The sequence below is a fragment of the Brassica napus genome, chromosome A2 (assembly GCF_020379485.1).
Source record: "Brassica napus cultivar Da-Ae chromosome A2, Da-Ae, whole genome shotgun sequence".
Classification (NCBI taxonomy): Eukaryota; Viridiplantae; Streptophyta; class Magnoliopsida; order Brassicales; family Brassicaceae; genus Brassica; species Brassica napus.
The window spans coordinates 11,354,869-11,368,838 of record NC_063435.1 but is presented as its reverse complement, the minus strand read 5'-3'; the positions used below and the strand labels follow the sequence as shown (position 1 = coordinate 11,368,838).

Below are 13,970 nucleotides of genomic sequence, written 5' to 3'. Positions count from 1 at the left end.
ACAGAGGAAGTAAAAAAATGGTAAGAATCTGAGACATACCTAAACAAACATCAATCGAGATTGGAGAAGAAGCAGAGACAGAGACAGAGACCGAGAGAAACAGAGGTTTGCTGTTAATTTGGACTTTAAAGGTACCCGACCGGAAACCACCCAAAATATCCGATCCGAAACTAAACTGAAAATTTATAAGTAACTATTGGGTCCAAATTTCTTAAACCCAAAAGAACTGGAACCGAAAAGAACCGATCCGAATAAACCAGATCCGATAATAATTGATTGATATCCGACTTAAAAATAAGAATATCCAAAATTATAATTTTTTTGTGTTCTATTTTATATATTTTTATTTTATGATTTAGTTGAAATATATTTTTGTTAACAATCTTTGTTATTATTTTTATAGCATTTTCAAGTAATATGAAGTTTTTAATATAAAATTTAGAGTTCAAAAATGTTTTATTTAATTATTAATAGTTAATTTTATGCTATTTTTAAAAATTTTAGAATAAATTTTGATGGAGTTTGGGTATTTCAGGTTTTTTTTCAGTTAGCCCGATACGGATCCGAAAATTACGAATATTGTACAAGTATTTTAATTGTAGAACCGATTCGATCTGAATCCAAATCGAAAATTTACAAGTATCTATTGGGTCCAAATGTTTAGGACCTAAAAAATCTAAACTCGAGAGGAACCAACCCAAAATCGATCCGAAAACCCGGACGCCTATACCAAAATCGATCAGTCGCACGACATCAAAACGAACAACGACTTGCGACATACAACTTGCAACTAATCGCAGGTCACATGTTACACGACAGCAAAACGAACAACAACCTGCAACTAATCGACTTGCGACTGGTCGATATGTGACCAGTCGCAGGTCGCACGATAGGTAAATAAACATGACCATTCTTATCCGTAGAATGTACTTTATACACTGCGTAGAAACAAGACAAAAATTACATAAGTAGATTCTACCATATGGAGCCATGTGAATTGTATCTAGATTTTGCATTCTTGAAATTTTAGAATATTTCATAGAAGTAGAAATTGCATTCACAAAAAATATAGTTATCTTTACAATTGGTAGAATTCGCATTCCACATATTAAAAAATTTAATTAAATGTTGATTGTACGGTCTAAAACAAGTAGATGAACTTATTTAATCTAGAATTGAATTTCTACTAACCCATTTTTCATAGATGATGAAATCTACTTTTCTTAGAACATAATTTTAAATTTAATTTATAAGTTATTCAACCAAAAAATACTAGTTTGTGTGTATGGGTGTTTCATCAATTGCTTTAATTTGTATATTTTTTTGTCATAAAACTATTTATTTCATTATGTTTTAAAAATGAAAAAGGTAAAAAAGAGAAAAATGTTTTTATGCCAAAGGGATAAAAGGCTGAATTTTTTTTTCTGTTTTGGCAAATTTCCCTTAATTTTTTTAATTTAACAAGTTTTTAACCCAAAAAACCATTTTGTGTATATGGGTATTTTATCTATTTATTTTTTTTATTCATAAAACTATTTATTTAATTAAGTTTTAACAATAGAAAAGGTAAAAAAAAGACAAAAAAGACAAAAAATGTTTTATACCAAATGTACGAGGAAGCTAAATTTTTTATTCCGTTTTGGTAATTTTCTATTTTTTTTTTTGAATGGTTGCTTATGCATGCTTGCAGCTTCTAAATACTTACGATAGTGAAAATGAATTATTACGCGGGGCACTAATCATCGTGACTACTTACTGCTAAGCACAATTGTCAGTTTGACATATGAAACCTTCCTTTAGGTTGGTTAGCACAACAAATTGAACCATACATATCGACGGAAAATCGATTACGTTAAGCTTCGGTGATGATCGATGATGTCACACACTACAAAAAAAAGATAGTTTTACATCATTTATTTTTAATATTTGCATTATTTATAAATAATGTAAAAGAGTTTTAAATCACTTAAATAAATGACTCTGAAAGTGGTGATGCAAATAATTTACATCAATTCATTACCAATTGATGTAAAAATATAAATTATTTGCATCATTTACATAAATGATGTTAATAAGTGTCATTTATAGTAAATGATGTTAGTTTTTACATCAATAATATTAAATGATGTAAGTATTTCTATCAATTAAATAATTGATTTTAATAATTAGAGAAATATTTGATTAATAAGTAATTTATTTTGTTCAATAATTACCGAATTATTATTTTATTAATTAATTATTTTTTACATAACAAAAATATATTTTCCAGTATCAGTTAAGATTTCAAAAGCAGAACTAAAATTAAAAACTTTCATTATTTTTTTTGTTATGTACATCATGATAAAAAATGATTTACAAAAAAAAACGAGAAAACAACATTTCGAACACAATCCATATAGATTTCAGCCATCATTCTTGCTTTTGTTTCAGCTTTCTTCATTTCATCTTACAAACTCCAGTATTCTTTGTATACTCTTTCTCTTCTCCTTGTAAAATAAGAATTGAAAATTGTCCAATGGTGGAGATGGATCTTGATACTTGAACATATTTTTATCCTACAAAATGTAAAAAAAGATTAGTAATCGTTTATAAGTATCATTAGCATAAAAATTTAAAGCATCTTAATTTTCTGTTTCTCAAAACTATCCTAGAAACACACACATTTATAGTGATCCACCACGTACCTCCATTGATCTTGAAATTCACCATGTCTTCATATTTTTTAACAATCAATAATTATTATAAATAAAAAATCATGTAAAAGAACAGAATAATAAATATAAGAGAAAATCAATAACTTAACGTGCAAGAGACTAAAGAAAAAGGGATAAAAGATGATCAACGTACGTCAGATTTGAAAACCTTTTAAAAACTGTGTGAGAGAGTTTAACAAAGAATTATAAGTGTAGAAGAAGAAGACTTTGGTCGTTCTAAAAGATGTGTTTGTGGGTGAGATAAAATAGGAGATAAATTAGGAGATATCACTATATTCATATAACAAATATTGGATTTAATAGCATAAAATATTTTTTTAAACAAACTTAAAGAAATAAATTTGAAATTAACACTAGCATTTATTTACGGCAAAAATTTCGCATAGTCATTGTTAATTTCATTTTTCTTTTAACTAGTGACTTTTCCGGGCTACGCCCGGGTTTTCTTATATAAATTTTAATTTAATTTAATCTACTATATTTTTTGAATATAGATAATGCATATATCGATTGTTACAAAATATAACTTATAAAATGAAGTTCATATTATTAGAGTGCAAACGCTGATATTATATGTTTTGTGTTTGTGAATCTTGTTAATAGTTTTTTTTTAAATTACATGATATTTGATCAGAAACTGTAAAGGTCTTGAAAGGATAATTTGGCTATTGATTTGATGAATTACTTTTTAACAAACTGATGTGTTTAAAACTGTCTTTCTATAGGTTAATGTTTTTTTTTTTTAACTTCTGACGATGACAATGTCTATTATAGTATGTTTTGTAATAATTTTTTGTTTTCGATGTTGAAGCGGGTACTATTTTTCTCCAATTTCCTGAACAAAAACTATAAAGTATCGCACATGATAATTCAAATTTATATTATTTTATATTTATTAGGTTTTACAATTTTCTTATAACTTAAAAAAAAATTATAGTATATTTAAATTATATGTATACTTAATTTTGTAAGATAATAGTTCATAACTAATACTATTACACTGAGTCTATAATACTTAATAGTCTTAAACATAAATATATACTGTAATTTTGTAAGCTTACATGCATTACAGATGTTTGCATGACATTTGATGATTAATACAATTGTAGTTCTTGAATAATTATAGTAAGCATATGATAACAAATACTACATCATCATCATCCATTGAATATTTCTTAGATACGTTTATTGTAGAATTTTTGTTATTGGATGTATTTCCGTGGATATAACTTAGAAATTATATGTCGTTGATTTATATTTTTAAAATAAGTAAACACTGAAATATTGTTTTTATAAGTCTTATTAATGCTTTAGATGTACTTTTTCAATTTATTTTATTTTTCTCTGGCTATATTTTTATTGCTTAAAACTACTTAGTTCAATAAAATTTAATAATTTTATTGGTTTGAGAAATATTTTTGTATATAGACTGTTATTTTTATCCATCGTCATTATTTTGTTGCGAAGAGTAAAGTGATTTAATAGATACTAAAATTAAATGTTTGAAATAATTGTATGATGTTTTAATTTTGCATTTCAGTACAAAGAATAATACTTTATTTGAAAATGTAATTTATTTTATTTTTTTAAATGTAATATCTTTTTTTCTTTGAGTTTTTTTATATTTTGTTTTATCATATTGCAGAAGATATATATAGTCTTCGTGATTTTAGCTCCAAATATTACCTTCCAACTTATTAATGATTTTCATGGGAAGATGTGTTATATTAAAAATACTGATGTGTAGATTTAGGAAAAATATATGTAAAATTGGATTTTTTTTGTTATATGTGTGCGCATGGATAATTAAATAAATACATGAAGGTTTGGGGATAATTCTCTAGTAGTGGCTGCTATTTGATAAGTGCAAAGTTTCCTCCCCCATTTATTTTTGCTTCTCAGTGATATTAACCATAAATCATATATATAAGTATGCTGCTAACAGAACATAGCGAGAGTCAGCCAAAATAATATATAGGTATACAAAGCAACCCAAAATATATACATCGATTCCTGCTACTACTCTAACTTCTTGGCCTGGCCACAATATTGTCACACATGCCTTCCTATATACACTCTTTTGCAATTATCAATCTGTTTTTTTTTTACTTTCCTAAAGAAAGTTCAGAGACATTACTGGCAATCGAGAAAGTGTGATTAGTTTAGATGGGAAGATACATATATATAGGCTTACTACTAATTCAAGATGCAAAGGAGACGCGAGTTTTGTGTTCCTTCAGCCTTCTTCTTCAAGCCCTTATGATTCTGTATCTGAAGTCATTGAAAAAGATAGAAAGTTCTCGGTATAGCTGCTCTGCTGCAAAGGGTTTTGATACATACCCATCCATTTCACATTTTATAAATTTCTCAAGAGTTGCTTGAATCACGTCTGCTGTTATTGTAAATACTGAAAGATGCCAACTTGATTTATTACCATCCTCTACTGTCAAAGCCTCCCCACCCATTATTCTCTTGTTTATCTCCTCTTCCATATCCTTATTCTCCCTGCAGCTTCAAATCTGAAGGAAAAGACCAAAACATGTCAAGTTTTTCTTAGGTTTGATTTGTATCCGATGGAACTGAACTTGTTTTTTTTTATGACAGCTGGTTTTTATATTAGTATGTTTCCTAGCCGTGGTGGCTAGTGAGCTCCCCAGTGGAGTCTAGAGTTCTTGCCTTTTTGGTTTAGCAGGTGTTGACGCAACTCTAGAACCTGGTAAAGGGTATCATCCATCACTTGCATCACCTAAAATCAAGTAAATATCCAAACAAAAGCTAATAGACACAAACGATCCATCACTTATAAATAGCGGAGTTTTAGATTTTTTTAGCTGTTTGGAATTTTCATCGCAGAGATGAAACATATTTATAGTATATACAGCTCCAAAAGGTTAGCTTTCATGATAATTATCATGTTTAATTGACGGAGAGTGGGGAGAGTAGTGGGGCTGGTGTTAATGTTGTGACATAACTGCCTGAATCAGAGAACAAAAAGCAAGGTAGGTGACTTGCTTAGATATCAAGAGAATGTACGGATAAAGAGCAGAAGAAGAAAACTAATTACCCAAAGATAAAAAGCAGTGCCATTGCGTTGATAATCATCAGCAAGAACCTTTGTAGCTTCAAATGCTTATCGTATAGAGGACCCTGAGGTTATCACAGAACAAACCAAAGATATAGTTTGTATCTGAGGTGAAGATATCTTAATGAAAGAAATGGTAGTCACAGTTCAAGAAAATGCTAAATCGAATGCAAAAGATCTATCATATACGTATGGTCCGATCTGAAACTGGCTAAAGAGAGAACAATGTCTAATTCAGTTGGTCTTGACCAATCATAATTTGCAATATTACTGAGAGTACCTTCAAATTTTTGTTGATACTGACCACCTTTGTACCTGACTCCACCTCGTGGCCACCACCTCCTCCTGTCCATCAACCGTAGCCACCACCGCCTCCGTGTCCTCCAAACAGTCTCTGACCATGTAACCTGGCTTACCACACATATAGTAGTCGCTTCTCCCTGGCAACCACCTATTCCTCCGCATCTGATCCACGGTTTCTGTCACTTCCGCCATAGCCTTTGAAATAGACGGTAACTGTAAAAGAGAATGATTAAGAATTCACTTTCGGCATCTTAGTAACTAACATATTACTAATCCCTGCGAATAAAACCATAAAAAAAAAAATTAAGTTAAGAACGATAACTTCTTTTGAAAGGATAACAACCATAAGGAAAAAAAAAATTAAGTGAAGAACGATAATGATATAATTCTTTTGAAAGAATTCACTTTCGGCATCTTAGTAACTAACATATTACTAATCCCTGCGAATAAAACCATAAAAAAAAAATTAAGTGAAGAACGATAACTTCTTTTGAAAGGATAACAACCATAAGGAAAAAAAAAATTAAGTGAAGAACGATAATGATATAATTCTTTTGAAAGGATAACAAACGAAAGGAAAAAAAATAATTAAGTGAAGAACGACAATGATATAATTCTTTTGAAAGGATAACAAACGAAAGGAAAAAAAAATAATTAAGTGAAGAACGACAATGATATAATTCTTTTGAAAGGATAACAAACGATTCATTACTGTACCTTCTCGTCGATGAGTAGCATCTCCATGCCGATGAGCGTCTTCTTAACTGGGTTCCAAGCCTCCCAGAAATGGATGAGCCGAAACCGCAACTGAGCTTCGTGGTGACCCAAGGAGAGATCTTTGAAGAACACGACTTTGTCGTCGTAATCAGAGGAGATAATCAACTTCCCATGTGGTTTCATCGCCATCGATCGAGTTTCGAGTAAATATAGGGTTTTGATTTGTAATCGGAAAAAAAACATTATATAAAGAAGGAGGAAAGGGGGAAGATGAAACGAAACTATTAAGAAAAAAATTGATTGCGAAATTGATTGGGAAGAATCTAAAAGTGAAGAAGGGGATAATCAGAACTGAAACGCTGAGGTTTCAAGGAAGAAGACGAAGAGAAATGGGGAAGAGGCGGAGAGATACGTGACTTGGTCTCCGTAGACGTAGGTTTAGGTAGACGTGAAAGGCTCAATCGAAATCAAAACCAATTCCAAGCCCATACGTAAAAAATTGAAGCCCAAACCGAGAATGAAATGTTGTTATTGGCCAATTATTTCTGATGACGTGGCATAGCTGAGAGTTGAGATTATCCCCCTTTTAGTATTGTATTGATTAGTTTATCTATTTAGTTATTTAGATATTTTAAACGAGTGTGCAGATATTTTAAAAATGAGCTTTTCAGTTTCAACCGAAACGAATGAACTGCATATATTGATAAATTAATTAAAATTATTTTAGTATCATTTTATTACTGATTCCAAAAATTTACATCATTTATTGAAATGATACTACTTTTGTATCATTGTATAAGTGATGTTAGTAAAGATTAATAAGTGTGTCAATTATTTAATTGATGTAAACTTGTATTTTGTATCAATTTTTTTGAAATGATGTAAATTAATATAGTTTTATGTCAATTTCATTGAAATGATGTTAAATAAGTTAATAACAACATCATTTAATATAACTGATTCTGAAATATATCATTTATCAATAAATGATTTAAATTAATATCACTTATTTTTATGATACTAATTAAGTGATGTAATACAACCATTTTTTTGTAGTGACAAGAGCTAGGGATAGGATGTCGTGGGGAGGAAGTAAGAATTGTCTCTTCTCTGTGAAATCAGCGTATGCACTTTTGACAAAAGACGAGGCACCAAGACCAAATATGGAGGCTTTCTACAGTCGGGTTTGGCGGGCCATAGTACCAGAAAGAGTTAGATTTTTTTTATGGTTGGTTGTGCACCAAGTTATCATGACAAGCATGGAGTAGAAGCGTAGACACTTGAGTGATAATGGAATGTGCCATCTGTGCAAGAATGGAGACGAGACAATCCTTCATGTCCTTCGAGATTGCCCTGCTGCAAAGGGACTATGGAGAAGACTTGTGAACCTAAGAAAATAACAGCGGTTCTCTAATCAACCACTTTTAGAATGGCTGTATGAGAATCTCACAAATGATACGTCGGCTAATAGAGATCAATGGCCCACAATGTTTGCGTTGACTGTGTGGTGGTGTTAGAAATGGAGGTGTGGGTATGTCTTCGGTGAAACTGGGAAGTGTCGAGATAGGATGCAGTTTGTTAAAGATAAGACTCAGGAGGTGATACTAGCAAATAAGAAACTGCGGCCCCGCTCGACCGTTAGTGGGCATGTGGAGAGACAGATCGCATGGTGTAAGCCGGGAAATGGATGGTGCAAATTGAATACTGATGGATCCTCTAAAGGAAATCCGGGACTGGCTACAGCAGGTGGGGCTATGCGTGATGAATATGGAGAGTGGAGATGAGGCTTTGCGATCAATATTGGTATTTGCTCAGCCCCATTGGCGGAGTTATGGGGTGTTTATTACGGCCTCTGTATAGCATGGGATAAGGGGATCCGACGGCTAGAAGTGGAGGTTGATTCCGAGAGTGTGGTGGGTTTTCTTAAGACATGGATTCAGGATTCTCATCCCCTGTCATTCCTAGTATGTTTGTGCTATGGCTTCATATCAAGAGACTGGTTAGTCAAAATTTCGCATGTGTATGAGGAGGCTAATTGTCTAGCAGATGGATTAGCTAACTATGCTTTTTCTTTATCTTACGGTTTACATTATTTTGAGTTTGTTCCGGAGTACGTTGCTTCCATCTTGTCGGATGATATTAATGGGATTGCTAGAGCTAGACAGATTGTCTTGTAACGAAGTTTGGATTTGAATAAAAAGTAGGAGACTATTGTCTCCTGCCATCTTCCAAAAAAAAATATGAAACCATCCTTTGGAAATTATATGTTGGATATAGCCATGCTTACAAATGGTATATGGTAGAAAGTGTGAGAAGAACGTTTCATTAGCTATTAGCAGATGATTTTTTTAAGATCCCCTATATATTATTTGAGAAGCATTGTAATTTTTTTTTGTAGCCATGTGTCATCACTATAATGATTCTTAGAATCTTTAGAGAAATAGGTTGGTCCATCTAAATATATAATAAGCTTTTAATTAAACTACAATAAATACATTATTAATATGCTTCATTATTTCCTTAAATAAGATTATGAAATTACTTAATGTGGCTAAAGTATATATGACAATTAATAATTTTGAATAATAAAGATTTAATAAAAATAAGTGTGTATTATAATTATATTTGTTTAATTTAAGCTATTAAAATAAATTAAACAATCATAGTAATCATATAATAAAAATTAAAAAAATTATTTATATATTATATTTTGAATTTTTAAAAACGAGTATAAATTACTAAAACTGTTAAAAGTTTCACATTCAAATTTTGTGATCTATCATTTAAAACTTTTGTTATGACATGATAAAAATAATTAAAAAATAATATAAGTTGAAAGTCTCATTTAATAAGTATCAAAAATAAAAGATATATAAATATACGTATCATTTTAAATTAAACTATATGCCATATAAAAATACATAAATATCTTAATTTTGAAATTTATTTGAACATTTTTTTGATAAAAAAAATTTGAAAAAATATTGATAACTTAATTTTTTAAAATATTATAAATTACTTAAACCATTAATCCCACAGTAAAAATTTTGTTATCACTAATTTAGACTTTTTGCTATAACAGATACAAATGATAAAAAAAATATGAGCAAAAATCATCATCTAATAAATATTAATATTAAAATATACTATTTATATATATGTTATTATCATTTAAATTTAATTATATATCATATCAAATAGAAAAAATATTTTTTCGATTTATAAAATTTATTTATATGTTCGCACCAATTTAATTATATAAGTAGTTGATAATGACTTTTTAATTATTCAATATATATTTATTATTTCATAATATTATATAAACATATAATATATAAATAATTTATATATATATATAATGTTCATTCCGCGCAAGGCGCAGGTCTTAACCTAGTTCTACCGTATTTGTTAGGGATCCAGGAATTTCCGATGGAATATAGTCGTTATAGCCATTTTAAAATTCTTAATGAACGTTTTATTATTGGGAATCTGTCATGATTTTGTCCAAATTTACTTGTACATGAATATGCAAATAGTATAAGTGAATTCATGAAAGTTGGTTTTACGACAACCCGAAACAACGAAAACTCGTAAATTGAAAGGTCTATGATCTATTTATCAGTATAATAAGATTATTAGAATTCGGGAAATTTGAAAGGTCTATGATCCACCTAGTTCATATAACGAAATACATAAAATTGTAGTTGATCTTGGTTTACCCTATCATGTAATCAATATATCTTTGTTGAAAAGGGAATAAAAGGAGACAGAAGATTAGGTTATTCCTCCTAATATGCGTTCTCTTCGCAAGTGTAGAAAGGGAGCTGGCCTCTGCGGTTAAATCTAACGTCGTTTAGTAACTAGAAAATATTAATCTTTTATTTGTGTTAAATAAACCCTTACATTTAATCAACTTTATCAAGTTTTTTTTTTTTTGTTATTTTCTTAATCCTCACTTCACATTGGGATCATTGTCGTGAATCGTGATGGGTTGGTTTTGGCAGTGAGAGTTGAAAATAAGGGGCTCTAATCAATTCAAATTTTGATTTTCAGCACGAGGAACATGCCAAATTGATCATGTTAACAAACATATAAAGGATGGTCAAATAATTAATGGGATGACGACAATATTTCTGATAGGGATGGGGGAACCAACGTATGAATGATTTAGACATATCTGTGTCGTTATAGCCAGAGCCATTGTTATGTAAGTAACCGTAAAGCCACAAGAATAAGAAGAAGAAAGGGATTGATGTAAAACTTGTCTCAATGAGTTATTGAGAAGTAGAGAGCAACGCGCATAAATACTTACAAATAATATCTGATCCTATTCTTTTTGGAAAGAAAAACCTAACACATATGGCATCAAGGATTTAGAGTTATAAAAACACGTACATGTCCCCTACTATGATCTTCATTGCTCCAGTCAAAATCAAGAAGAAACACATAATTTTCGTAAAATGGATGATTATATCCAGTGTTTTATTCGTAACATAAGATTTGATTTTCTTGGCTGGACTAATTATCCTTACCCTATTCGAAGGCTTTCTTTTCTGAATAATTATAAATTTGGGGGGGGGGGGGGGGGGGGGGGGGGGTGGGGAGGGTGTACTCAGAATTAAATGGAGTGCCGGAAAGAAAGATATTAGTTCCTTGTTATCAAACTCATCACCAATTCTTTTGTAAAAGTAAATAAACCAATCAGTGAGGTTTTACATCTCTATTTCCGTGAAAAAAACATTTTGAGAGTATAGTAGACCATAAGCCAAAACATGATTAGTTTTTTTAAGGATACTACCGCAAGAATAGAGAAGAAAAAGTTGACCGCAAATTCTTGAGGAGAACGGGCAATTAGAATTTTATGGTAAATGTTGTTTAAATACTTCATACAAAAGAAAAATGAATTGTGCCGTCATTTAGATTGAATACATTCGCTCAAATAATAAATATTTAATAATCACTAGGGTAAAAATACATCTTTACTTTTTAATAAAACTTATTTTGGTCATTTTCTTCATTGATGACTATTTTTGTAATAAAAACTTAAAAAACATTATCATAAAATTTTTTTCTAAAAGTTTTATGTGCGTCTCATAAAGCATTATAAAACATAATTTCATTTTATATATTCATGAGGAAAGTAAAAAAACATGCGTGCGGGTATTTTCTCAACCCCTTATTTTTGGCCATGGACGAGCCTTAGGCTTAACATTACATTATCTTGACTATCAGAATGGGAACATCCTTAGACCTGACTTCTCAACACGAGAAGCAGATGTAATAGATTCATTATATTTGTTGAATTTGACGAATGTGGTCTTGGCATTATCATTGGTGAGAACTAGTTGTGGTGCCAGAAAAATCCCCGTGACGTTTCCAACGGTCCCGCCTAAGCTGGTCAACTTATAAGTGTTTTCTCCTGCTCTTTCTCCGGCTTTCTCTATCTTAAACCGGCTATTTTGGCTCCCCGGGGTACCACTGAGGATAATTGCTGGCTCATTGGAATCCGATGAGGATTCAACTGCCCATATAAAGGAAAATTCCTTGCATGATTTGAACTCGATGGTTACATCAGTAGATGTCTTAACGATGGGTTCTGGGACGAAGTCAGAAAACTCGAAGCTAACCGGTAGGCCTGGTAAGAACGTAAAGGCTGCTTGGTTGATGCCAAGTGGACAAAGGGGAATGAGTCTAATGGCGGCTGGAACAAGACCACCTCCGTTCTTGCTCCCGGTCTTGATCGGCTGGATGAAGTATTGCTGACCTGTCTCAAGAGAATTCCCGGCAGTGTCTTTCACCGGTTCTTGTCCGTGGGTGCAGGCCACTGTCGCCAAGAGGATAGTGATGAGAAAAGAGATCTTCATTGTGATGATGATCTTGTGTGTTTTAGCCTTTAGGGTTTGGTGTTTGGGGTGTTTGAGTGAGTTGAGTTATGGAGAGCAAACACGTATATATAGGAAGCCTTTGCGGTTAAAATTAAACAGAGTGTGACAGTAGAAAGAAAAGATAAATCTCTAATTTTGTTAATAAACCCTAATTTTATCAGCTTTTAAAATGTGTATTGCCTTTTTTCTCACATCACATCTTGATAATTCATTCTCGGGATGGGAAAGTACATGATCATTGGTTTCAAACTTTCTAGTACAGCCAGGGTTGAAAATAGGTGATTAGACTTTAAACTCTATGGTAACCGGATCAAACTTGGATTTACAGCACGAGGAACATGCAAAACTTGGATCCAACATTTGGTTTGAACTTAACTACCCTGACGCTAGAGCAACCACCCCCAGTAACTCGCTAGGAACTATCACACCTTCTTGGAAGGCACCAGCTGATGACATTGTCAAGTGTAACATAGCTGCCTCATGGTCTGATACGTCCCGTATGAGTGGAGCTTCTTGGATTGTAAGGAATAGCCGAGGAAAGGTCCTAATGCATGGCAGGAGATCCTTTTCATCTGTGCAGTCTACAGAACTTGCGGAACTCCTAGCTATCTTTTGGGCCATCGAGAGCATGAATTCCATGCGTAAGGATAAGATCATCTTTGAATCTTCATGTGAGCGCGCAAGGGCTTGCTTCCTATCTCCAAGCTCATGCAGTGAAACCAGGGAAATTGTTGGAAACATCTGTGATTTGGTACAACGGTTTCAACACTGGTCTTTGGACCATGTCCTAGAGACAAGAAATGTGTTAGCACAGAGAATTGCCACTAGCGTAACCGTTGACCATAGATATCAATCCTACATTGCTTTAGGAGGACCTAACTGGTTGAAGGAACTCATTGCGTATGAAGCAAGGAACGATGCTCCGCTTTCGTAAATGGTAACACCACCGTCTCACTTCCCCTGTGTAGTGAGTGGTTGTTTAAGGTGTTGTGTCTTTGTGACAACCATTTTTCTTGTTTAAACTTCACCTACCTACTGGTATGGTTTTGTGTTTTGGTTTTATTTTTTATTCCCCCCTTGGTGGTGATACCTTGTTTTGATCATTGCCGTAAAGGCTTAATAATATTCAGTGTTATAAAAAAAACGAACATATAAAGGAAGATCAAATAGTCCATGGGAATAATTCAAAGGAGCACATTTGTGTGTATAAGCAGTGGGATGCAAAAGTTGTATCAAAATATTTTCTTATCATATTCGTTGTATCTTTCA

The 13,970-nt window shown here is 31.9% G+C and overlaps 2 protein-coding genes and 1 long non-coding RNA gene across 4 annotated transcripts; 1 reads left to right on the top strand and 2 right to left on the bottom strand.

Moving 5' to 3' along the window:
* Positions 1-5,406: 5,406 nt before the first annotated feature.
* Positions 5,407-7,245, bottom strand: LOC125587147. Of its 2 annotated transcripts, none has more exons than XR_007323625.1 (3): positions 6,817-7,245; positions 6,077-6,375; positions 5,407-5,861 (listed from the first exon to the last, which is right to left on the bottom strand). It is a non-coding gene; the product is annotated as an uncharacterized LOC125587147 (long non-coding RNA). The 2 variants fall into 2 exon arrangements; XR_007323624.1 differs by having other exon boundaries at positions 6,077-6,312; positions 6,817-6,976.
* A 4,672-nt stretch (positions 7,246-11,917) lies between these two features.
* On the bottom strand, positions 11,918-12,756 carry LOC106417769 (kunitz trypsin inhibitor 2-like). Its single transcript, XM_013858521.3, has one exon. It carries the CDS (start codon positions 12,678-12,680, stop codon positions 12,045-12,047), a length of 636 nt encoding a protein of 211 aa, XP_013713975.2. The 5' UTR covers positions 12,681-12,756; the 3' UTR covers positions 11,918-12,044.
* Positions 12,757-12,999: 243 nt separating this feature from the next.
* LOC125584190 lies at positions 13,000-13,635 on the top strand. The gene has a single exon (XM_048752260.1). The coding sequence runs from the start codon at positions 13,000-13,002 to the stop codon at positions 13,633-13,635; it is 636 nt and encodes a 211-aa protein (XP_048608217.1).
* The last annotated feature ends 335 nt before the right edge of the window (positions 13,636-13,970 follow it).